Here is a 24,863-nt window from a genome sequence, read left to right as displayed (position 1 = left end):
CATAGCAACCATCCTTATTAACAATACGTATAGCTCATTTCTGTAATATAACTATTACATTTTAGTCGTTTTAAAGGTTAACCCCGCAATTCCAAACAACTACATGTTTGTGAGCACATGCAGATAGATGTTGTAACTAAAATCCAATGTGCTTTCCACTATGTAAATACATAATATAATTTATTTATGTCAATGTGCAGCTGTTAAAATACAATCTCTGGCCATGAAAGGGTTAAGCAAGAGGCCCGGCCTCTGTTGGGCATGGTTTCCTAATCTGCAGCTGAGTTATCAAGACCTCCAGAATCAAGGGACGCTTTCGACTGGTAAGGAACATTTTTCTCTAAACAAAAGAATCTGTTTTACCTTCATCTGTGCAGCGCTTACTTCAAAGATGTAGATGTATTTGTTGTCCCATCGCATGTTTGAGACCACTGCTTGATTTAATCTTTAACTGACAAACTGTTTGTTTTGCCTGTGTGTCACTTTAGGAAGTGGATGAGGAGTTAAATGCTGGCAGTAGTGCAGTGCGTGTAGGCAGAAAATGGCAGCAGGAGGAAAAGAAGGTGCAAGATAAGAGAGAAGACACATAGAGGGTAAAAGAGGCTAAAAGCAAGGAAACAAAACAAAGGCTAACAAGACAGGAGACTGAAAGAGAACAAAGACGTACAAAGGAGGCTGTTTTGGAGCACAGGCTCGGAGAAGGCTAAATTGGTAACAGAACAAAAAGAGAAAAAAACAGACCATCATGACATACCGGCTGTTTGAGGGGAAGGTTCACGCTTCCATCTACCAAAGATATCGCTTTACACCTCCAGATGAGATCAAGAACATTATTCTTCAATACCTAGATGAAAAGGTAGGCCATAGCCAAATACACTGTGAATATGCAATCTATTCTGTTATCATAGTGCATTAATTCGGCCTATTTGATGCACAAAACAAGAGTTTATGATAGAGATGTTCCAGTACCGATACCAGTATTGGAAAAGCCTCCGATACTGACTGAAATGCTTGTATCGGTACCGCGTAATTTAGCACCAAAGACAATCTACTTTAAAGTAGTTTATTTATGTCCTTTTTTTTGTTATGACTGACTGTCAAACTGGATAATAAAATGTTCTGTGGCATTCATTGTTTCTGTTTGTTCATGTTTCACAAAGTTTAACCTGAGCCAGCCATACAACAATGATAGCAATCATATCACATCCATACGAGGTTAGTAGTATACAGCTGTTAAAACATAATCAAACAGATGTATTTTTTACCACGCTGGTATCGGATCGGTACTTCGTGTTAGCGAATACGCTCTATTCACAAATCGGAATCAGGTAGAAAAAAAAATGGTATCGGAACATCTCTAGGGGTGGTGATGGCGCAGTGGATATGACAAGTGCCTTTGGTGTGGGAGATCCAGGTTCAATACCCACTACAATACATCAACCAATGTGTCCCTGAGCAAGACACTTAACCCCTAGTTGCTCCAGAGGTGTGCAACCTCTGACATATATAGAGCAAATGTAAGTTGCTTTGGATAAAAGTGTCAGCTAAATGACATGTAATGTAGATTATCTTATTTTATCTGCATCATTCAACACATTGACAACAATTACTGCATATCTGTTCCCATCCTCAGAAGGGACAGCCACATGTGCTGGCAGTGGATCTGGGATGTGGGACAGGTCAGAATTCCCGGCTACTGGCACCGCACTTCCAGGAAGTGGTGGGCATCGACATCAGTGAGTGTCAACTGGAGGAGGCCAGAGCTGTGCCAGGGTACCCTAACATCACATACAGGTAGGAGTGTGTGAGTTGCTCTACATGTGTGGACGTAGTTACAGTACTCTTTGAAAATAAAGAATGACGTTGAAATGCAAACGGTCTAATTTTTCAAATTATGTAAATACGATTTATTTAAAAGTGCAAAATAAGCAGTGGTGGAATGTAACTAAGTAAATTTACTTAAGTTTAAATACTTAAGTACAAGTTTACTTGAGTCTTTTCTTTTCATGCCACTTTCTTCTTCTTCACTACATTTCAGAGAAAAATATTCTACTTTTTACTCCACATACAGCTTTAGTTACTAGTTACTTTACAAATAAGATTTTTGCACACTAAACACAGGCTAGTTTATAAAATAGGATGCTTAATTATAAATTAAACCACCCAACAATATAACGGCCTTCAAGTCCAGCTGAAATGATTAGACCATAAAACAATTTTGATCGTTTCCAGTTTCTAAAATGGGAGGATCTTTCTGCATTGAGTACTTTTATTTTTAATACTTTCAGTACATTTTCCTGATGATACTTACATAATTTTACTTTTCAATGCAGGACTTTTACTTTTAGAGTATTTTTACAGTGTGGTATCAGTACTTTTACTTAAGAAAAGGATCTGAATACTTCTTCCATCACTGGAAATCAGTGTGACCTGACTGTTGTCCCCTGCAGGAAGGGGACAGCAGAGGAGCTTCCTTTTCCAGATGGTTCTGTAGACTTGCTCACAGCAGCGTCAGCAGCCCACTGGTTTGATCAGACAAGGTTCCTTGCTGAGGCAAGTCGGGCTTTAAAACCCCGGGGTTGCATGGCTCTGCTGGGCTTCAGTGACAATGACACCAGACTTACCTACCAGGCCTGTGGAGAAAGACTCAATCACGTGTATAAAGAGGTGGGTGTAGACTCTAGTTTCTCTCCAGTCATGTTAGACCTGCGCTAAAAGTGTCCTTTAGCGTCATATTTAAACATGCTTTATCTAAACGCGCTTGGTCGGGACTATTGGCGTCACTTTTAAGTTAGGTTAAGGAAAAGGTCGTGGGTGGGCTTACGTTTCCAAGACACACGGGAAGAACTGGACGGTTGGGTTTATGTAAAGAAGAACTGGACGGTTGGGTTTAGGTAAAGAAGAACTGGACGGTTGGGTTTAGGTAAAGAAGAACTGGACGGTTGGGTTTAGGTAAAGAAGAACTGGACGGTTGGGGTTAGGGTTAGGGTTAGGGTTAGGGACACAATCCCTAGTCTCCTGGGTGAAAGTCCTGTGTTGTTTGACCCATCCACCACCCCAACCAACCTCTCTATGCAGATTTTTGGCCTTTCATACTACTCGCTACTGTAGTCACTCTTAGTGCTACGTCATCTTCAAACCCCGTGTACCTGCTGCTCTCCCTGGTGCGTTCTACAAACACGCTGAAGGGTGCTTTATGCGACACTTCAGACGCTGACAGCCACTGTCCAAACGTCCGTATTTTACGAGTTTGGAGTGAGAACGGGTTGCTGTTAACATAGAGCTAATAGAGCACTATGTGCACTATGCTACATTTGTGTTGGGCACATAAATAGAATTACCTTTATAGGGTTTAAACATTTTGGGGAAAAAAATCAATTTCTGAGCGTGTCAAGTACATCGCTAATAGTCAAGATGTGGTCATCTTAACAACATTTCTATACATTCACTTCCAGGTGAAGGAGGTGCTGTTGCCTTACACTAACAATCAAGTAGCTGTATCTGAGAGTAAGCTGGAGGAGCTCTACTCAGCTATCCCGTTTCCCGACAAGGAGAGGTATTTACCATACACTCCTACAGTAAACACACCTCTGTGATAGCTAAATACAATACCATTGTCTGCACTTACTAATAAGGCAGAGATAGTATTAAGTTGTTACACCTTTGTTTGGCTAAGATAACACACAGAGCGCTCAGAGCTGAAATCACGTTCTGTCCTTGTTCCATAAAACAGAAACGCAGTTGTTATTGCTGTCTTGAATCAGTTAAATGATGTCAAAGTGTGTTTTACTATGCCACTATATTGTTTAATTGTCTTTATATGTAATAATACATCAATAAAATGGTACAACAGGATTGAATGTATTCGGGTCAAATCAACAATCTCGGTGAGGAACCTGGTGGGTTTCATTGAGTCCTGGTCCATGTCCCAAGATTACAAGAGGAAAGATCCCCAGGCTGCTGAAGACCTGCTGCTTAATACTCAGAAGAGGTCATCTATCCACACACACACACACACACGCATATTTAACACACACAAACACACACACACACACACACACACACACACACACACACGTCTGTTATTATAATCATCCATTTTGCAAATATTAACTGTCTGAATGTTTTTCTTTGAGTACTGACCAGAATAATCAATCTGTGCACTGCTTCACAGGTTTCTGGAGGAGATGGGAGTCACGTCTCCTGACACTGAAATAGACCAGGAACTGGAATATTTCTGTGTCCTGGCATCAAAACCACAATAATCAACTATGCGGCATTGGTTTACTCTTTAATCTTAACAATTGTATGGTGACTTACTTTTCATATTGACCAATAAAAAAAAAAACACTGTTGAAATGTCTTGAGTTGAGTTGATCACTGTCACATTTCAACAAACACTGACACTAATTAACAAGTCCTTGGTTAAAGAGTAACAAGAAATCAGCCAGTAGATGCAGAGGAGAGTCGCACATAGGATGTTATTATGGTAACACTCGTGATATTCAGGCGTTTTCATTGGCTCTGACAGAAATGAATACCATCACATAATAATAAGCTGACTCTTACTCACACAGACCTTTGAGCTTGGCCTTGATTACTTATGGATTACATTCAAAACAAAGCATTGTTGAATGTATTATGCTAAGAGAAAGTAAAAAACAGATGCCACAAAATGTAAAAAAAAAAAAAAAAAAAAAAAAAAAGGTTTTCGAGCTGTCCCTTTAAGGGGCTTCATTATTCAACATGCCATGTACAAGTGGGGGAGCAGTGACTGACCTCCTTGTTCCCGGTCTCCCCCTTTTGTGAGCGAGTGTGTGTGTGTGTGTGTGTGTGTGTGTGTGTGTGTGTGTGTGTGTGGTGTGTAATGCAGGTGCATAAGTAAGCTGACGAAGACTTTTTTTGCCAGACTTACAACATAGTCATTAACACACCTTTTGGTCGTACGGAAGAGTGTTCAGGCTAGTTTAGATGATCTGGATTGTAGTGGTATGTTGAGATATCTGTCAATAGAGCATCTACTGTATTTATTCTCACTTGTCTTTCATTTTGCAGTACCTACCTCTCAAACGGTTTCCCAATAGAACAGCTGATCCCTTACAGCCTTAAATGCACACTGAGAGGTTACGTAACTGGGCATTCTTTTGAAATATAACTACCGACCACTGGTGTTTCACAGAAGGGGTGCTTAGTTGCTTTGGTTTAAAGCGTTGCCATGAAAACATGGCATAGTTTGTAGCCGATGCTATGCTTCTCTGCTCTTTCTCAGTAGGTAAAAGGCAAACAGAATGTACAGTAGGTAACAATAACAAATAATGAGAAATAGACTCTGAATTTTCTGATTTTTACCTGTTGGTTTTGCAATAAAATCTCTTTAAGAGTAAGACTCGTACTGATTATCAGCATTACTGGTTAGAACTAGATTATTATCCAGTTTAAAAATCAGCTGCATGAACCCTTTGTTGATAATGTGACGTCACGTCCTCACACATAGGGGGTGAGTTATGCAAAAGTTAAAGCAACAGTATGAAACTTTTGGAAGAAAAGATAACATTATTTCTCCTACAAATTAAAAATATAATCAATTAGCAATAAAACGTAGCATTGTTCAACCCATTGAACTCAAGGGTTTAGCAGCCTTACTTTGTCTGGTATGACAAAGAGTTCATGGCTAATATTAGCTATTATTAGCTAACTTAAAATGGGCATTGCTATGTAAGTGACATTACTGAGTCATTTGGCCGACTTTAACAATCTGTTCTTTTCTTTAATTTTAGAATGTCACAGGCAAACATTTCAATGGTTTTTATCACAAAAGTAAAACTAAGAATCAAAAACAGCGTACCTCATCGGGAGACTGTTTCCTATTTGTTGTCCCATTCCACTCGATTTGTGCCAGATTGCCTAATGATGATGTCTTTAAAGAAACTGACAAAAAAATATTGGAAAATAAAGGGAAAATGAACGTGCCTTTATCTTGCAATTGTCTCTTTTTGCTGCTGTTTGGCAGAAATTACAAACGGGTAAGTGCAAGTGTAAATAAAAAAAACAAAAACTAGCATTGTCAATGGATGAAATAGCAAAACTAACTTTGCAGCAATGTTCTATAACATGCTCAATATATGGGCAGAAAGGACATCCCTTCGAGCTGGCAGTAGATGTTGGTTGCGGCTCAGGACAGGGAACAGTGCTGCTGGCCAAACACTTTGCCTCGGTGGTGGGGACAGACGTTAGTCCTGCCCAGGTGGAAGTGGCTTTGGAGCATGCTAAAGAGCCAAACATCACATATAGGTAATCATGAACCAGCCACGAGTCCCACTTACTCTTTAGTTTTAACTCAAGTCTGTAAACAACAAGTTTACAGAGTAAACGTGAAATACATGAATACATTCTGAAAGAAACTTGTGTCCTATGATTTTTTGCTTTCATAACGGTTTCATTCATATCCTATAAATCCTTCACAATAAAAGCCCCCCATTATGTTACGGAAATGTTATATATATATGATATAACCGATATATATCTATATATATATATATATATATATATATATATATATATATATATATATATATATATATATATATCATACCTGCATATATATATATCATACCTATATATATATATATACATATGTATATATATATATATATATATATATATATATATATATCGATATATATATACCGATATATCCATAGACATAGACGGCGTCTACTCTGTATTATGTCACTGGAGACTGTAACACCAGACTGTAGCTGCTGTTTTCTGAAAAACACAGACTCAGCCTGAAAAGTTATTGTTATAAGTTATTACATTTTGAATAAATCATTTAATTTTGACCCTGTGGCCTTAGCAATACACAAGCCGTTCTTTAATGTCGCCTTGTGCTTTTTTTTTTTTTTTAGAGCAACTTTTTATTGTTTTATATTTTTTAACAGACAAATACAATTGAACAAGGTGCTCCTTTTTTAGAGAGAGAGAGAGAGAGAGAGAGAGCTCACCTCTTTCAGCCCTTCTGAGTTTGCAGGTATGATTTTTATATAACATTATAGTCCTTATGGCCTTTAGAAAATGTTTTTTGTGGAGGTGGGGTGGGGTGGGTTAAGCTTATGTCCTTAATAGCATTTTTACTTTTATACCAGTACTTTAACACTTTTACTTGAGTAAAAAGCTTGAGTTGATACTTCAACTTCTACAGAAGTCTTTTCAAACCCTAGTATCTGTACTTCTACTTGAGTAATGAATGTGAATACTTTTGACACCTCTGGAAAGTAGTTAGTAACAGGTAACAGGCAATACCGGCCATACAAGTTAGGCATTTTTTACTTTTGTGTCACTTTAGGAAGTGGATGAGGAGTTAAATGCTGGCAGTAGTGCAGTGCGTGTAGGCAGAAAATGGCAGCAGGAGGAAAAGAAGGTGCAAGATAAGAGAGAAGACACATAGAGGGTAAAAGAGGCTAAAAGCAAGGAAACAAAACAAAGGCTAACAAGACAGGAGACTGAAAGAGAACAAAGACGTACAAAGGAGGCTGTTTTGGAGCACAGGCTCGGAGAAGGCTAAATTGGTAACAGAACAAAAAGAGAAAAAAACAGACCATCATGACATACCGGCTGTTTGAGGGGAAGGTTCACGCCTCCATCTACCAAAGATATCGCTTTACACCTCCAGATGAGATCAAGAACATTATTCTTCAATACCTAGATGAAAAGGTAGGCCATAGCCAAATACACTGTGAATATGCAATCTATTCTGTTATCATAGTGCATTAATTCGGCCTATTTGATGCACAAAACAAGAGTTTATGATAGAGATGTTCCAGTACCGATACCAGTATTGGAAAAGCCTCCGATACTGACTGAAATGCTTGTATCGGTACCGCGTAATTTAGCACCAAAGACAATCTACTTTAAAGTAGTTTATTTATGTCCTTTTTTTTGTTATGACTGACTGTCAAACTGGATAATAAAATGTTCTGTGGCATTCATTGTTTCTGTTTGTTCATGTTTCACAAAGTTTAACCTGAGCCAGCCATACAACAATGATAGCAATCATATCACATCCATACGGGGTTAGTAGTATACAGCTGTTAAAACATAATCAAATAGATGTATTTTTTACCACGCTGGTATCGGATCGGTACTTCGTGTTAGCGAATACGCTGTATTCACGAATCGGAATCAGGTAGAAAAAAAATGGTATCGGAACATCTCTAGATTATCTTATTTTATCTGCATCATTCAACACATTGACAACAATTACTGCATATCTGTTCCCATCCTCAGAAGGGACAGCCACATGTGCTGGCAGTGGATCTGGGATGTGGGACAGGTCAGAATTCCCGGCTACTGGCACCGTACTTCCAGGAAGTGGTGGGCATCGACATCAGTGAGTGTCAACTGGAGGAGGCCAGAGCTGTGCCAGGGTACCCTAACATCACATACAGGTAGGAGTGTGTGAGTTGCTCTACATGTGTGGACGTAGTTACAGTACTCTTTGAAAATAAAGAATGACGTTGAAATGCAAACGTTCCAGAAGCGTTTGGAGTTACATGCTGAAACAGAAAGTCTAATTTTTCAAATTATGTAAATAAAATGTATTTAAAAGTGCAAAATTAGCAGTGATGGAATGTAACGTACATTTATTCAAGTACTGTACAGTGCTCTTTTCTTGTCATGCCACTTTCTACTTCTACTACTAATATTGTACTTTTTACTCCACTGACAGCTTTAGTTACTAGTTATTTTACAAATTACGATTTTTGCAAACAAAACACATGTAGTTTATTAAATATCCATCTTCGTCCGCTTATCCGGTGTCGGGTCGCGGGGGGAGCAGCTCCAGCAGGGGACCCCAAACTTCCCTTTCCCGAGCAACATTAACCAGCTCCGACTGGGGGATCCCGAGGCGTTCCCAGGCCAGGTTGGAGATATAATCCCTCCACCTAGTCCTGGGTCTTCCCCGAGTATGCTCTATTATAAATTAAACTACCCGACAATATAACGGCCTACAAGTCCAGCTGAAATTATTAGCCGATTAAACACGGAACTGTTTTGATCGTTTCCACTTTCTAAAAGGGGAGGATTTTTCTGCACTGAGTACTTTTACTTTTAATACCTTATGTACATTTTCCTGATGATACTTATATAATTTTACTTAAGTAACATTTTCAATGCAGGACTCTTACTTGTAACAGAGTATTTTTACAGTGTGGTATCAGTACTTTTACTTGGAAACAGAAAGTCTAATTTTTCAAATTATGTAAATACGATTTATTTAAAAGTGCAAAATAAGCAGTGATGGAATGTAACTAAGTAAATTTACTCAAGTCATATACTTAAGTACAAGTTTACTTGAGTCTTTTTGTGCCACTTTCTTCTTCTTCACTACATTTCAGAGAAAAATATTCTACTTTTCATTCCACATACAGCTTTAGTTACTAGTTACTTTACAAATAAGATTTTTGCACACTAAACACAGGCTAGTTTATAAAATAGGATGCTTAATTATAAATTAAACCACCCAACAATATAACGGCCTTCAAGTCCAGCTGAAATCATTAGACCATAAAACTATTTTGATCGTTTCCAGTTTCTAAAATGGGAGGAGCATTGAGAACTTTTACTTTTAATACCTTATGTATATTTTCCTGATGATACTTACATAATTTTACTTTTCAATGCAGGTCTTTTACTTGTAACAGAGTATTTTTACAGTGTGGTATCAGTACTTTTACTTAAGTAAAGGATCTGAATACTTCTTCCATCACTGGAAATCAGTGTGACCTGACTGTTGTCCCCTGCAGGAAGGGGACAGCAGAGGAGCTTCCTTTTCCAGATGGTTCTGTAGACTTGCTCACAGCAGCGTCAGCAGCCCACTGGTTTGATCAGACAAGGTTCTTGACTGAGGCAAGTCGGGCTTTAAAACCCCGGGGTTGCATGGCTCTGCTGGGCTTCAAGAACACCAGACTTACCTACCAGGCCTGTGGAGAAAGACTCAATCACGTGTATGAAGAGGTGGGTGTAGACTCTAGTTTCACTCCAGTCATGTTAGACCTAATCAGCAATGTAAAGCTTTTGTGAGTAACAGTTTCATTAATGCAATCTGTAAACATAGCGCTTAGGGCACTAAAATGGTGTGGCTACATAAATATAATTACTGGGTGTGACGAGAACTTCAGCTCATGAGACAAGACAAGACACAAGACTGGGCTCACGAGAATGAGACGAGATTTTAACACTATTTTAAAGAAAACTTAAATGATGAAATATGACTAGAAAAATAGTCACAACGTAAAAAATGAGCACTGTGAAAGGTTTTGCCACAAACTCAAATGGCTTGTATAACTGACCTCTTCCGACCTAATAACTGTGGCGCCCCTGTCTCCTCCCAAACCCGTCCCTATACCTATTAATCAAAACTTAATGATACATTTCTTACACTGCAATATAACTTTTATTCTTGTATTTGTATATTAGCATTTTTTGCCAGTTTTATTTGAATTGCTCTTTAACGTTTTATGTAAAGCACTCACTGTGACTTTAACACCTGCAGAGGTGGTGTAATTATAGCCTACCAATAACGAACGTTCCAGGACATCAAGGAAACGTTCCTACACAACAATAAGGGAACGTTCGCTGCTGTGGGTCTAGCGAACGGTCCCCTACCCTTCAGGCATCGTTCGCGGACCAAAAAAACTGGGAACTTTCTCTCCGTCTAAAACTTCTCTACGAAAAAAACAAGGGGCGTGGTGTGAGCGGCCACCATGGGCATCTTCCCAATCCTATCTACAGCACCTTTAAAGCAGGGGGAAACACCTAGTCTGGTCCTGTCCACAATTAAAAAATCTGCCTATACCAACACTTAAAAACCTCACTATGTAATATGTTGCTGCCTATTGTGCAAATAAACAGAAATTTAAAAGTACAAGTTACAGTTATTAGACAGGCAGTCATCAATCAATCAATTAATTTAGTATTTGTCGCAGCAGGCATAAAGCATAAAAACATACAGTAGTCAAGTCAAGTCAACTTTATTGTCAATTCTGCAATATGTGTCGGACATACAAGAGCAATTGAAAACATGTTTCTCTCCGTCCCACGGTGCAATAAGTACACGTACAACAAGTATAATATTGAAGATAAGAAATATATACAAATAAAGATAAAAACATATAAGTAATATGTACAAATAAGATAAAGAAAGATAAGTAATACATACAATACAGTAATACATTGTAAATAGTGCAAATGTAAGGCAAAATCAAACAGTACAGAAAACTAAAGATATTTGAAATAGATACAGATATAGATACATGTATATACAGACACGATATACATGCAATATAAATTCAATACATGATGGAATAATTAAACATTTCTATACATTTACTTTCAGGTGAGGCAGGTGCTGTTGCCTTACACTAACAATCAAGTAGCTGTAGATAAGAGTAAGCTGGAGGAGCTCTACTCAGCCATCCCGTTTCCCGACAAGGAGAGGTATTTACCATACACTCCTACAGTAAACACACCTCTGTGATAGCTAAATACAATACCATTGTCTGCTGTTCCTATAAAATCATAAACAGTATTAAATTGTTACACTGTTATTTGCCTCATTTGATCAGCCTCTTTTTTTCTTATGCAAAACAGCTATTTTGTATTTGTTTCTGTATTTATTATTTATATTAATGTTTAATATGTTTGTTTGTTTAAGCACCAATCACCAAGGCGAATTCCACATGAGTGTAACTTATGGTGGCAATAACCCCTGTTCTGATTGACAAAGATAGACAATAGCAAACTTGTTCAGAGCTGAAATCACGTTCTGTCCTTGTTACATAAAACAGAAAGGCAGTTGTTATTGCTGTCTTGAATCAATAAATGCACAGTTAAATGATGTCAAGTTGTTATTGTTTAATTATCTTTATAATAAGTCAATAAAATGGTACAACAGGATTGAACGTATTCGGGTGAACTCGACCATCTCGGTGAGGAACCTGGTGGGTTTCATTGAGTCCTGGTCCATGTTCCAAGATTACAAAAGGAAAGATCCCCAGGCTGCTGAAGACCTGCTGCTTAATACTCAGAAGAGGTCATCTATCCACACACACACACACACACACACACACACACACACACACAAGCATGCACGCACGCATGCACACAATTTTGCAAATATTAACTGTCTGAATGTTTTTCTTTGAGTACTGACCAGAATAATCAATCTGTGCACTGCTTCACAGGTTTCTGGAGGAGATGGGAGTCACGTCTCCTGACACTGAAATAGACCAGGAACTGGAATATTTCTGTGTCCTGGCATCAAAACCACAATAATCAACTATGTGGCATTGGTGGGGGTGGGGGGGTTTGAGAGAGGATTTTCAAGTCTTAGATGTTGCAATTTATGAACTTAAAAAAAAACTATGGATGCATTAAGGTGTGTGCTTGTTGAATGATTAAATACCTTTACTCTTTAATCTTAACAATTGTATGGTGACTTACTTTTCATGTTGACCAATAAAAAAAAGAAATGTCTTGAGTTGAGTTGATCACTGTCACATTTCAACAAACACTGACACTAATTAACAAGTCCTTGGTTAAAGAGTAACAAGAAATCAGCCAGTAGATGCAGAGGAGAGTCGCACATAGGATGTTATTATGGTAACACTCGTGATATTCAGGCGTTTTCATTGGCTCTGACAGAAATGAATACCATCACATAATAATAAGCTGACTCTTACTCACACAGACCTTTGAGCTTGGCCTTGCTTACTTATGGATTACATTCAAAACAAAGCATTGTTGAATGTATTATGCTAAGAGAAAGTAAAAAACAGATGCCACAAAATGTAAAAATAAAAAAAAAAATAAAAAAGGTTTTTGAGCTGTCCCTTTAAGGGGCTTCATTATTCAACATGCCATGTACAAGTGGGGGAGCAGTGACTGACCTTGTTCCCAGTTTCCCCCTTTTGTGAGCGTGTGTGTGTGTGTGTGTGTGTGTGTGTGTGTGTGTGACTGACTTCCGGCAGAAAAGAATACACGGTCTTTTCAATGTGGAAGTTAATAGCTCCTCTTACCCAGTAAAACCTGTAAGATAAAATAGATGTGTTTTTTTTTATCTTTATACGTATGCTGAACTGTTGAGAGGGATCAACGAGCTATGGCTTACCGTCTGTTTGAAGGCAAAAAGCATGCTTCTTCCTACTGGAAGTACAGGATCTCACCATCAGATGATCTAATACGACAGGTGCTTGACTTCCTGGAAAAACGGGTAAGTGCAAGTGGAAAACGTGTGGTCATCTATTTGGTAAATATAAAATGAACTAGCTTTGTCAATGGATAGCTTCCAATAGCAAAACTAACTTTGCAGCAATGTTGTATAACGTGCTCGATTTTGGGGCAGAAAGGACATCCCTTCGAGCTGGCAGTAGATGTTGGTTGCGGCTCAGGACAGGGAACAGTGCTGCTGGCCAAACACTTTGCCTCGGTGGTGGGGACAGACGTTAGTCCTGCCCAGGTGGAAGTGGCTTTGGAGCATGCTAAAGAGCCAAACATCACATATAGGTAAGCATGAACCAGCCACGAGTCCCACTTACTCTTTAGTTTTAACTCAAGTCTGTAAACAGAAGATTTTATAGATTTTACGGAGGAAAATCGACGGATGGCGAAGGAATGTCCCGCCCTACTCTGCCTCTGATTGGCTAATACTCGTTGCATTAGTTTGTTAGGATAAAAAAAGAAAATACCAGGGTAAGCCAATCAGAGGCAGAGTAGGGCGGGACATTCCCTTCGCCAGCCTTGTAAACAGCGAACCTGATTGGCTAAAAGTTGAAAAGCGAGGGCTGACAGTTATACAGTTATTAAAAGTAATTATGAAATAAAACTTGACATACCAAAATACCAACATGCCGCTTAAAAACAGACTGTTAAAAAAGCCATTTTTAAATGAAAATTTATGAAAAAAAATGATATCCAATGTTACTTAAAATAAATGATGCAATTATATTCTGTAATAATGAGTTTTGATCATTTCTGCGATTATTATTATATCTATTTCACCTGTGAAACCCAACAACCATCTCTTTTTATTTTATTTTTTTTTGCAAAACAATGGATCATTTGAAAAAAAAATTGCATGAGGCACTGGTTACATCTGGCATCTGCATCAGGCTTTGCTGTTTAAAAGACAACAGGGCTTTGTTGCACTGCACATTAGACTGCAATTTACACATCACATTTAAAAAGTAGCTTGACAATTCAACAGCTATTACCTGAAAACCCCCTACATTTGTATTCTTTATACTTTAAGCAGTAGTCAGAAGTTTGACTTGGCTGTTGCTACTTTCCCATCTTTAGGCAGTGTGTGGCCGAGGAGCTGCCATTTGCTGACAGCTCAGTGGACTTGGTGACAGCCATGTCTGCCTTCCACTGGTTCGACCGACCACGTTTTCTCCAGGAGGCCCACAGGGTCCTGAAGCCCAACGGCTGCTTGGCTCTGCTCAACTACACCATTAACATGGAGCTCAGCTACCCGGACTGCTGCTCACATACACTCAACCAAGTCTGCAAAGAGGTGCTTACAAGAATGTTTATCTGAGAGAAGTTATTGTGACTGTGCACTGATAGACCCTCCTTAGCTGTATGTACAGAGGTAGATATTAAGCTGCACGGCAATAAAGCTGTTACTGATAACATTAACAATGGCCTTAACAAATTAACATTTTGGCATTTCATCCGCATACAGAGGATGTTTAAGGTCACTGTAAACGGAACTTTAAAAAAAACTCCTGCCAGGGTGAAGACTTTTAGAAATGCCGTTTGTGTGTTGTCGTGTAGACAGAGAAAACAGAGTTTTGGGCTTGTTATGTCAGAGTTTGCCTTATCTCTTTTGTTAGGCGTCACAAATGAGGCAACATTTCTCTTAATGGCAGATGTGGCCAAAATAATGCTGGTAACAGGCTTGCTTGCAGGACTTTTTTTTTTTTTTTTTTTTTTTTTTACATGTTTTCACATGTGCCATGGAGGTCATTGCTGCATAATCCATCACTGCCACACCACAGATCCTGCCGCCAACACTGCCGGTCTCCAACAAGACCGTCGGAATTCTAGTTATTCGGTAGCCCTCGCCACCTCTTGGCTTGATATGTTCTTGACAGCACTTCCATTGGGTTTTTGACAGAGGGACGGGCAGTGATTTCTTTTTAGAACAAACAATGGAAGAACCCCGTTTTTAAAAATAAACGTGTACGTGTGGACTAGGTAAGCCATGACAGTGTGACAGTGAGCCAGCATGAATAATAGGCTATACCAGGGCCTTAAAACTGCCATCATTATTTTTTTTATTATTTACACCTATGTTCTTCCTACTGCAACATGTCAAAGTGTCTGCTGTAAAAAGGGCCTACGATTGAGATGTATTTTTTAACCCTAATTTAAATTAACACTTTTTATTTCAACGTTTCTTTTTTCACTTTCGACACTTATCACTTTTCCCGACGTTTTTGTCACTTTTCTTGATGTTTTGTCCATATTTTCTCTTATATAGAAACATTTGAAAATGGGTCAAATTTGACCCGAGGACAACAGGAGGGTTAAGAAAATTATGTTAATCTTTTTCACACTTTTTAAACTTGTTTTTTCATTCTATAAAAACAATTGAATCACTAATATCAACAGTTCCAGACAAGCATTTCGGAGGTAAATGCATATTTATACATTTACTGTATCTTCTCTTTGCCTCTGCTGGGGTTTTGTACATGAGTACCAGCATCCCCGACTGCCTCATCTGCCTGATCCATAAACTCAAAAGGAGAACCCTTTTCCAGTTCTGCTGGTGTAGGGGATATACAGTATATTGTACTATACTGTCTGTCATCATCATCATCATCATCATCAGACACATCCTTACATCACACTCTAGTGCATCTTCTGTGCAGAACAATGAATGGCCTTTAATCAGAAATGAACAACAGCACCATCTATTGGATCTCAAATAATAATAATAATAACTTTTATAGCGTCTTTCATGAATCCCAAGGGCACTTTACAGAATTACATTGGCTATTCTAAGGGAGGTTTTAGGCTGTGGTAAACAAGTGGTGTTTCAGGACTTTTTTTGTTTTTTTTTAAATGTCCAGGGATGTAGCATTTCAAATATCGGCAGGGAGGATGTTCCAGAGGGTATGGGGCTGTAACACTAAAGGCTCCATCTCCAAAGGTACAGAGTCTGGTGTGGGGAATGGAGAGAAGGCCAGCATCTGAGGACCACAGGTTTCGGGGTGGGGTGTATGGATGGAGGAGGTCGGAGAGGTACTGTGGGGCCAGGGGCATGGAGGGATTTGTAGGTGAGAAGAAGGATTTTATATTTGATGCGGGACTTAATTGGGAGCCAGTGAAGGTGGATGAGGGTTGGGGTGATGTGCTGCCACGTCTTGGTGTGCGTGAGGCCCCTGGCGGCAGAGTTCTAGACATACTGGAGCCTGTCTAGGGTTTTGCTGGGGACCCCAGACAGGACTCCATTGCAGTAGGATCCAAACGGGAGGTAATGAAAGCATGAATGAGGGTTTCTGCCACGGAGTCAGAGAGTAATGGCCGGAGTCTGGAGATGTTTTTAAGATGAAAAAAGTCAAAACATTGTAAAAATGTGGATTATGAGTTCATTATGAGTCAGACAAAAAACATACACTAACTCTGGATAGACAGTACAAACACACCTAGCTAGGCATTAAAGCTGTTTTATAGTGAAATGAAATCAAACATGTCATGTGATTAAAACATATGCTATATGTCATGCTATTATTATAGTGATGAACAATCTCATGACTCCCTGTCTCTGGGTTTGACCAGTTTTATGCAGCCTTGCAGCCTTACCGCAGTCCCCACCTTGGTGCCAGCTCTATGGAGTTGTACCGGGAGGCCTATGAATCCATCCATTACCCTGACAAGGACTGGTGAGAGCATGCTTTTGCTTGATCAATTGCAGCAAATTCTCTCTTTTGGCTTAGGAAAAAAAAATATTATTTTGATTCATATGTACATAAATGTACAGTAGGTACATACTCACTGTTTTTATTAAATATGTATTACAGGCAAGAGTGTGTGTGGGTGAAAAGACCCATGCCTCTGTCCAGCTACATGGGGTTGATGGAGTCTTTCTCGAGCTATCAGGCTCTGCTGAGAGAGGACCCGCAGAAAGCCACCGCACTCTCCCAGGACATCTGTCAAAGGTAAATGCCTAATGGCAGCACACGTACAGTACAGTATACAGTACACTTGTGTGCATACCACTAGAGCTGGGCGATATGAAGAAAATCAATTATCCCGATAATTTTGACCAAATACCTCAATATCGATATTGTGGCGATATTGTAGGTAGGGCTGGGCGATATGGAGAAAATCAAATATCACGATATTTTTGACCAAATACCTCGATATTGATACCGCAATGATATTGTAGTGTTGACTATTGGTGCTTTCACAAAATATTGACACAATGAGATTTTAGATTTTAAGCATCAGTAATGTGGATATAATGACTAAGTGGGTGAAGGCAAATAATAGAACAGTTACAATAGTCTGGTAAGTTCCAAAAATGACATCACTTTACTGTAACGCAGCCTTTAAAACCAGGAAAAGACAACACTTATGCCAGATTACGATATCCAAAATCGAAGACGATATCTAGTCTCATATCACGATATCGATATAATATCGATATATTGCCCAGCTCTAATTGTAGGGTTGACAATTGGTGCTTTCACAAAATATGAACACCACGAGATGTTTGATAAATAATCATCAGTTATGTTGATATAATGACTAAGTGGGTAAAGACAAATAATAGAACAGCTAGAACAGTCTGGTGTGTTCGGAAAATGACATTACTATACTGTAATGCAGCCTTTAAAACCAGGAAAAGACAACACATCAGGATATTAAGATATCAAAAATTTAAGACGATCTCTAGCCTCATATAACATTGATATATTGCCCAGCCCTACATACCACACACTTGACAATGCTCTCTGTAAAAACGATAATAAGCAGTGTAAACCTATGATTTGTATTTATGAATCTCATGTATCCATGTGCTATCAACACATGAAGAAAATGTATTCAGGACATTATGGTTTTATTAAAAAAACACACATTTTTACATGGATTTTTTTTTTAATGGATCCTTAAAACTGCCATATTGGAGATGTAAGGTTTTTACCAGTGTCTGACATGTGTTGCCCTAATAAACTACAGCCTCGGACTGAATGATGACACACTTCCTCCTCAGGTTGATGTCCGTAATGAGGGTGACCTCTGTGGAGACAGAGGTAACGGTGGCTGTGCAGTATTTTTACCTTCTGGCCTGCAAACCCAAGGAAGCCTGACTACTGCCCCCCCCCCCCAGTCTTTTGTCAACTTTTCTGTGTGAAGGTTTTCTCTTGGCCATTTAAATACAGAATGCTAGTGTGTAGTGTGCTAGTTGTTACTTATATAAGCTATGTATATATATATATATATATATATATATATATATATATATATATATATATATATATATATATATATATATTGAACTCTCTGTTTTGCATACAAATGTCACATATTTAAAAGGAATAGTTTGACGTTTTGGGAAATACTCTTATTTACTTTCTCATGAGAGTGTATTGATCTTCTGAAATCATTTTTTAGCAAGGAAGCTTTCTGAGAATTTCAAACTATTGCTTTTAAGTTCAACTAAGGAAAGAGGTGATCAGCTGTTTCTTTAACAAAAACATGCACAAATGTACTGTGCATTTACTCTTCAGCTATGCTGGGCGGCAGTCGCTCACTCCGTCAGGACTTGGCTTAGGATCTCTCCATTTAATGCATATCTACAGTATAGGGCCCTTCAGCATTTGTGTGTATTTCGGACATGTGTGTGTAATGTGTGTAATAACAGAGTGAAAAAAAAATGAATTTCCCCTCAGGGATTAATAAAGTCTTCTTGTCTTCTCCTCGATATCTGAATCCAGCATTCCTTTTGCCTCTCGTTGGTGCAGATTTATGTTTCCATCATTATAGTGATTTGTAAAATACACAGATGATCTTTGTCTGAAGCATCCCTGAATGCAGTAGCTACACTTGAATCTTGTAATTGATCTGCTTTATGTGTAAATGGTCATTTTCGATGACTCACCTGTCAACAAAGTGCACAAGTGTAGTATTTGGAGAGGCTGTTCTAACAAAATACCACTAGAGGGAGACATTTGATTAAAAGTGATTATTGGCACTCTACACGTGGGACACTATATCATATTTACTGGCTGACACATACATTATTCGTATGTAAACAAAAATAATATAGTATATTTCAATCATGGCATGCTGTAAATATACAGCATATAGAATACATATAGAAATAATACTGACACTAAATTGTCCTGTTTGCTGGAAGACACCAGAGACAGGAAAACATGCAGTCTCTCCGAAACACATTTAAATGGCCTTTATCTTTGTATTTAGATGAATAGCAGTCCCACTGACTGATTTATGCGTCTTTACCATTCTCACAGTTGCCGTTAGTCGTGTTTGTGATGCTTGTCACGCCCGTTGTATGTGAATCCCCCTCTATCTGATCTCACATCTGTGTGGGAATGCTCTCAGCAACCTTTTTCCACCACTGGAAGATCTACTGTGACAGAATCCTGCCCTTTTTTATTTTCTTTTTTCCACATTCTCACAAACAGAAACATCCCAGATGCCCTTACTTGAGGTCTGGCTTCTTTCAATTTTAGTCCATGCTGGAGACATATTTAAAAACCCAGTGCGGAAGACTTCAGCCTTCAGTTGTGCTATTGGTAGCCGTTGGCATGACTAGAGGCCATGCACCTGGTAGCATAGTGGTGGAAAGTTGTCAGTTTTTTTTATTTTATCTTTTGGCCTTTTGGGCTATTATGGTTTTCCAACTTTGCCTGTCCCCCCTCTGCTGTAAAGCCTTTAGTCATACCACACAATTCTGTATGTGTGTGGTAAGGATCATCATCATTGACAGTATCATTGATCAAAAACGGTAAATTTGTGTTAGTAGCTATCACAAGGTTTCTTTCTTCTTCAATCTGTTTGATTCTTGATTCGTGCAGTGCAGTGCACCATATTGGAATAAAAGAGCAAAAGTTCTGTCCGTCACTGATAACCATGAAGCAACTTCCTGACTGGACAAACCCTCGAATATTGCAATGAAATATTCTATATCAGTACAGTTTACATACTACTTTTTACTGTGACGGGCTAAAACATCCCAATCCTAGTAAATTACAATTCACGTTTTAAGAAATGTAAAGTTACAAATCTTAAAAAGTTAAAAATCGTTTTAAATGCACTACATGGTGAGTGGTTCATCACAAATGGATAGTGAGGTTTTATGCAGCTCCGAGTTTATATTTGAAAAAAACATGGCACCCTGGTGAATCCGAGCCTTCCTCTCTGTCTATCTGTTGTTGCAGCTGTATGAGCACAACGTTCCCCTCAGATCTGGAAACCTTGTGCTATTGTCTGGAAGATCATTGATGGAAAACATTCCCTTCCCACCCTGTGAAATCAGATCTTTTTTCACCACAGGCTCAGCTTGAAGTCATTTGTTTTTATATACAGTATCTGTTTTTGAAATTTGTCTTGTCATGATATGATCCTCCCTTCTATAATACAGCGTTTCAGTGTTTGTCACAGATTTCACTATTATACACACAGCGTCCACAAAAAACATTGGTCATCAATGTTGTAGGTTTATAGAGTAGTATATGTATTTGCAATGTTATAAAAGGGAATATTGATGTAGAAAAGTAACGCACGCCAAGGGCTGTCATGAGGTGGTGCTCACTGGATATAGACCTGAAAGTCAGAAAAAAGTGTTGCACATTCTGGGTTTGTATGCGTGTTTTTCTATTTATTTTGATGATGTTAAGTCATCGTGAATTGAGAATTTATAAAAGCGGTAATTCACACACAACCCAAAGTCCACCACAAAGGACTATCAAACAAAACTATGTTGCAGCACTTTTGAATACAGCATTTTTGAATACACAAATATGAGTTAAAACTAATTTGTATACTCATTTGTATTAGTCAGGCGAAAACGTCCTTCCTCCTCCCATATTCAAATCAAAGAGAAGTTATTAGTTCTCTGTGTGTCTTAGTGTGTGTGTATTTGTCTGAGAGAGAGAGAGAGAGAGAGAGAGAGAGAGAGAGAGAGAGAGAGAGAGAGAGGAGGAGGAGGGTAGATTGCCTAGGAGAAGGGACATGAGCTCCACTGGCAGCTAAATATGTATCTGCCTGCCACAACCTGAGGGACTCACCACTATAAGAGCCCAACATTACACATTGGTTTAGGATTGTACAGTCCTTATATTGTACAAAACTGTAAAGTATTACATTGTGTTATGTAATTGTTTTGTAATGTAGTATGTTGTATAACTATCAGTGCAGTATAGAATATATGTGACACCTACTGTATTTATTTAATATGTGATATGTACTATATATGTATTGTCTGTAAACTGCTTTGGCAACAACATGTTTTCTTTGAACATGCCAATAAAGCAAATTGAAATGAGAGAGAGAGAGAGAGAAAGAGAGAGAGAGAGAGAGTTTACATCGTTTTTCTTTGTGACAAAAGACAAATGCACTATGCCTATTTACATCAATGATTCCAGGCTGAGATAGTGACTCACACTTTCAGTCTATATACTCCTGTTGTGTTGGAATACTGCAGAGTGAGTTGGACTGACTTCAGAGCTGTTCTGTAAAACAGTGAGCATGTCTGGTGTGTCTGCTGGACAGATGTTTCCATCTCAGCATCCAAAGTGCTGTGTAACCAATGGGGGTTAAAAGCGAGCATCCAGAAAGCCTACCTCCTATGGGGAGATTCTTAGGCTACCAAGCCATCACCTCCCGTTAGCATTCCATTTCCCATTCATTTTGACAGCAAACAACAGAACATCTGAAGCATTTAAAGACTCTATTTGTCCATTGTTTATTTCTACAGATACACGACAATCTATAAAAGGCTCCGTTACCTTGTACCTCATGTTTTGGCTCCGTGGCAGACGTTTTTGCAAAAATAACGATTGTGTCGTAACCACGCGACTTTCTGTCGCATAGTAAACAAATTACCGTATAGTACAGGAGAAGCTCGCAGGCAGTTTCGACTCACATTAGCTGTTTAAGTTTAATTACTAATGTTAACTAGCATTTTAGTTAGCAATAATTAGCCTGTGCCCATGTTATCTCCTTACATATACCTACGCTCTCCGTCTCTGTAAGATTGGGAATGATTGAGATTTCTCTTGGCACAGCTACCAGAAGACTTACAACTTTCAGACAGGTTGCTCACGTCACATCTACGTCATCTCTCTCAGTTGGAGGCTGCTCAGTAACGCTCCGCCATCACCGGAAAAGTGCTTCTAATTCACGTCACTGGTCTCCATCGAAGTCTAAAGCGTCGCTGTGTCCATTTCTTTCACTGTCTATGTGTGTCAATCACTGCTAGAAATAAAAGTCCTACTTGACTACTGTGGACATTTTCATGTGAAAGACAGTGGCAGAAGTGTATTATACTCATGTCATATACATTTATGTATACATGTATTCATTTTCAATTGAAATGTTTTCACTTTTTGGAGTGTACTGTATTCCATAACAAGGCAACACAAGTTAATGGGGGGGAGGACATTCCTCCCATAGTTCAATAGATGAGTTATGTGCATTGAGCCTGTGACTTTTAGTACTTGCATACATTGCACATTACATCATATTTCCACATGCCTGAGGACAGTGGGACAGTCTATTGCCACCAATTTTTCTTCTGTAAGGATATGGATATGTCTTTTTCTGAAATGACAAATTGGTGCATGTGACATTAACCTGAAACACTAAACTTAGATGCTTCTCAGAAGCAATTGCTGCAGTTAATTTCACTCAAATTTGATTGAAATTGTAACATATTTCGCATAACTTAGTGTAAAAAAACAGCGGTATGCCGGTGTTTGTTTGGCCATTATTTTGAATCTTGTGCTCTGCTTGCACATAAGTAGTAAGTTCTTATTTTCAATTTATTTCAAATAGAGTACAGCTCTTCTTTTTCTTTTTCTTTTATCTTTACAGTTTATAGCAAAAGTACAGCAGAAAGCGAACACACAGCATAAAACAGGATGTATTATCATGACCTGTGCATTAGTCATGTTGTAGAGAAGGGTTTTTTTTCCCTTTAAACTGAGTAGACACTGACATCTGGGTCATGTGGTCCAGCAGGGAGAGCCCCCGGTGTAACACTTTGTTTTGAAATGATTAAGATTAAAGCCACCGGGGCTACTGTCACTGCAGTCACAGTTTGATGTGAATGAATTGATGTACATATACAGAGTAACTGGTGGTATAACTAATACATTTAAGGACTGTGGTAAGTGAAAAATCTCTGTGGAAATGATTCGAAGTAGGCACAGGAAAGATCTCTTAAAATATACTAAAATATCTCATCATCTTTTAGATGGATTGTCATGAACATTTGAACAGAGTTTCATGGTGCACAGAGGGTAAATCCTACTGCTGTACATGAGCCTCTAAGTTTTAATCTAGCGCCATTATCAGCTCAAAATGTGTTCAATACTTTACCTTAGCACCAAATACCTGCAAAACCAATGAGATTCCCATCAGCCTCAGCTGCTTTGTTTTAGCAGCCTAATAATTAAAACATGTCAGCGTGTTTACAAGCTTAAAGCTAATTAAATAATGTGTTTATGTACCATCATTTAGCAACTGTCCATCCAGTAAATGTATTAAGCACAATTAGCTTCTAAATAGATCAAAACAAAACTGAAACATGTTAATACATAACGATACACTACCCGTCAATATTTGAACATCTCTTCTCATGGGTTACAACCTCCCTCCTCTTTACTGTATACATTTCCAGAATGGCTCTTTTGTATTTCATTTTAAACTGTGTGACATTTTTACTCAATTTGATTTCGTCCTCCCAAACTATTACAGAGAGTCACCCCACGAACAGAAACACATAGGATTTTAAGAGTAGTGTGGGCATACGATTGTTTTAAATTAAGTTTCCCTCAATCATATATACAGTGGGGGAAATAAGTATTTGACCCCTTGCTGATTTTGCAGGTTTGCCCACTTACAAAGAATGCAAAAATCTACAATTTTAATCATATGTACATTCTAACAGTGAAAGACAGAATCCCAAAGAAAATTCCAGAAAATCACATCATATGAATTTATTAAAATTGATAACCATCTGATGAGGAAAAACAAGTATTTAACCCCCTGGACAAACAGCATGTTAATATTTTGTAGAAAAGCCATTATTGGCCAGCACAGTTGTCAAACGGTTTTTATAGTTGGTGACAAGGTTTGTGCACATTTCGGCAGGGATGTTGGCCCACTCCTCCCTGCAGACAGCCTCCAAATCATTCAGGTTCCGAGGTCGTCGCCTGGCAACTCGAATTTTAAGCTCCCTCCAAAGATTTTCAATCGGATTCAGGTCTGGAGACTGGCTAGGCCACTCCATAACCTTGATGTGCTTCTTCTTCAGCCACTCTTTTGTTGCTTTGGCGGTGTGCTTAAGGTCGTTGTCGTGCTGAAACACCCATCCTCAACCCATCTTCAGCTCTCTCACTGAGGGAAGGAGATGTCGGTCCAGAATTCCACGATACATGGCCCCGTCCATCCTCCCCTCAATACGATGGAGTTGTCCCGTCCCCTTGGCTGAAAAGCACCCCCAAAGCATGATGTTGCCACCACCATGCTTGACGGTGGGGATGGTGTTCTTTGGGTTGTACTCTGTGTTCTTTGCCCTCCAAACACGACGAGTTGAG

General features: G+C 38.8%; 3 protein-coding genes and 1 long non-coding RNA gene across 6 annotated transcripts; 3 read left to right on the top strand and 1 right to left on the bottom strand.

Moving 5' to 3' along the window:
• The first annotated feature begins 245 nt into the window (after positions 1-245).
• LOC114563992 (putative methyltransferase DDB_G0268948) lies at positions 246-4,355 on the top strand. The gene is made up of 7 exons (XM_028591077.1): positions 246-323; positions 489-856; positions 1,634-1,794; positions 2,451-2,667; positions 3,456-3,556; positions 3,854-3,991; positions 4,175-4,355. The coding sequence occupies exons 2-7, from the start codon at positions 746-748 to the stop codon at positions 4,263-4,265; spliced, it is 819 nt and encodes a 272-aa protein (XP_028446878.1). The 5' UTR covers positions 246-323; positions 489-745; the 3' UTR covers positions 4,266-4,355.
• A 2,940-nt stretch (positions 4,356-7,295) lies between these two features.
• Positions 7,296-12,495, top strand: LOC114563993 (putative methyltransferase DDB_G0268948). Its single transcript, XM_028591078.1, has 6 exons — positions 7,296-7,713; positions 8,287-8,447; positions 9,807-10,017; positions 11,399-11,499; positions 11,957-12,094; positions 12,246-12,495. Exons 1-6 carry the CDS (start codon positions 7,603-7,605, stop codon positions 12,334-12,336), a joined length of 813 nt encoding a protein of 270 aa, XP_028446879.1. The 5' UTR covers positions 7,296-7,602; the 3' UTR covers positions 12,337-12,495.
• LOC114563994 (uncharacterized) lies at positions 11,252-13,688 on the bottom strand. Of its 2 annotated transcripts, none has more exons than XR_003693715.1 (4): positions 13,366-13,688; positions 13,172-13,261; positions 13,023-13,089; positions 11,252-12,099 (listed from the first exon to the last, which is right to left on the bottom strand). It is a non-coding gene; the product is annotated as an uncharacterized LOC114563994 (long non-coding RNA). The 2 variants fall into 2 exon arrangements; XR_003693714.1 differs by having other exon boundaries at positions 13,080-13,089.
• Positions 12,935-18,954, top strand: LOC114563990 (uncharacterized methyltransferase-like C25B8.10). 2 transcript variants are annotated; one of them, XM_028591075.1, is made up of 6 exons: positions 12,935-13,273; positions 13,373-13,566; positions 14,359-14,575; positions 16,849-16,952; positions 17,091-17,228; positions 18,287-18,954. In XM_028591075.1, the coding sequence occupies exons 1-6, from the start codon at positions 13,163-13,165 to the stop codon at positions 18,381-18,383; spliced, it is 861 nt and encodes a 286-aa protein (XP_028446876.1). In that variant the 5' UTR covers positions 12,935-13,162; the 3' UTR covers positions 18,384-18,954. The 2 variants fall into 2 exon arrangements, with proteins under 2 accessions (XP_028446876.1, XP_028446877.1); XM_028591076.1 differs by having other exon boundaries at positions 12,940-13,273; positions 13,406-13,566.
• Positions 18,955-24,863: the final 5,909 nt, after the last annotated feature.

Source organism: Perca flavescens, chromosome 11, assembly GCF_004354835.1.
Source record: "Perca flavescens isolate YP-PL-M2 chromosome 11, PFLA_1.0, whole genome shotgun sequence".
In the NCBI taxonomy this organism is placed as follows: Eukaryota; Metazoa; Chordata; class Actinopteri; order Perciformes; family Percidae; genus Perca; species Perca flavescens.
This window is presented reverse-complemented; position numbering and strand designations above follow the sequence as displayed.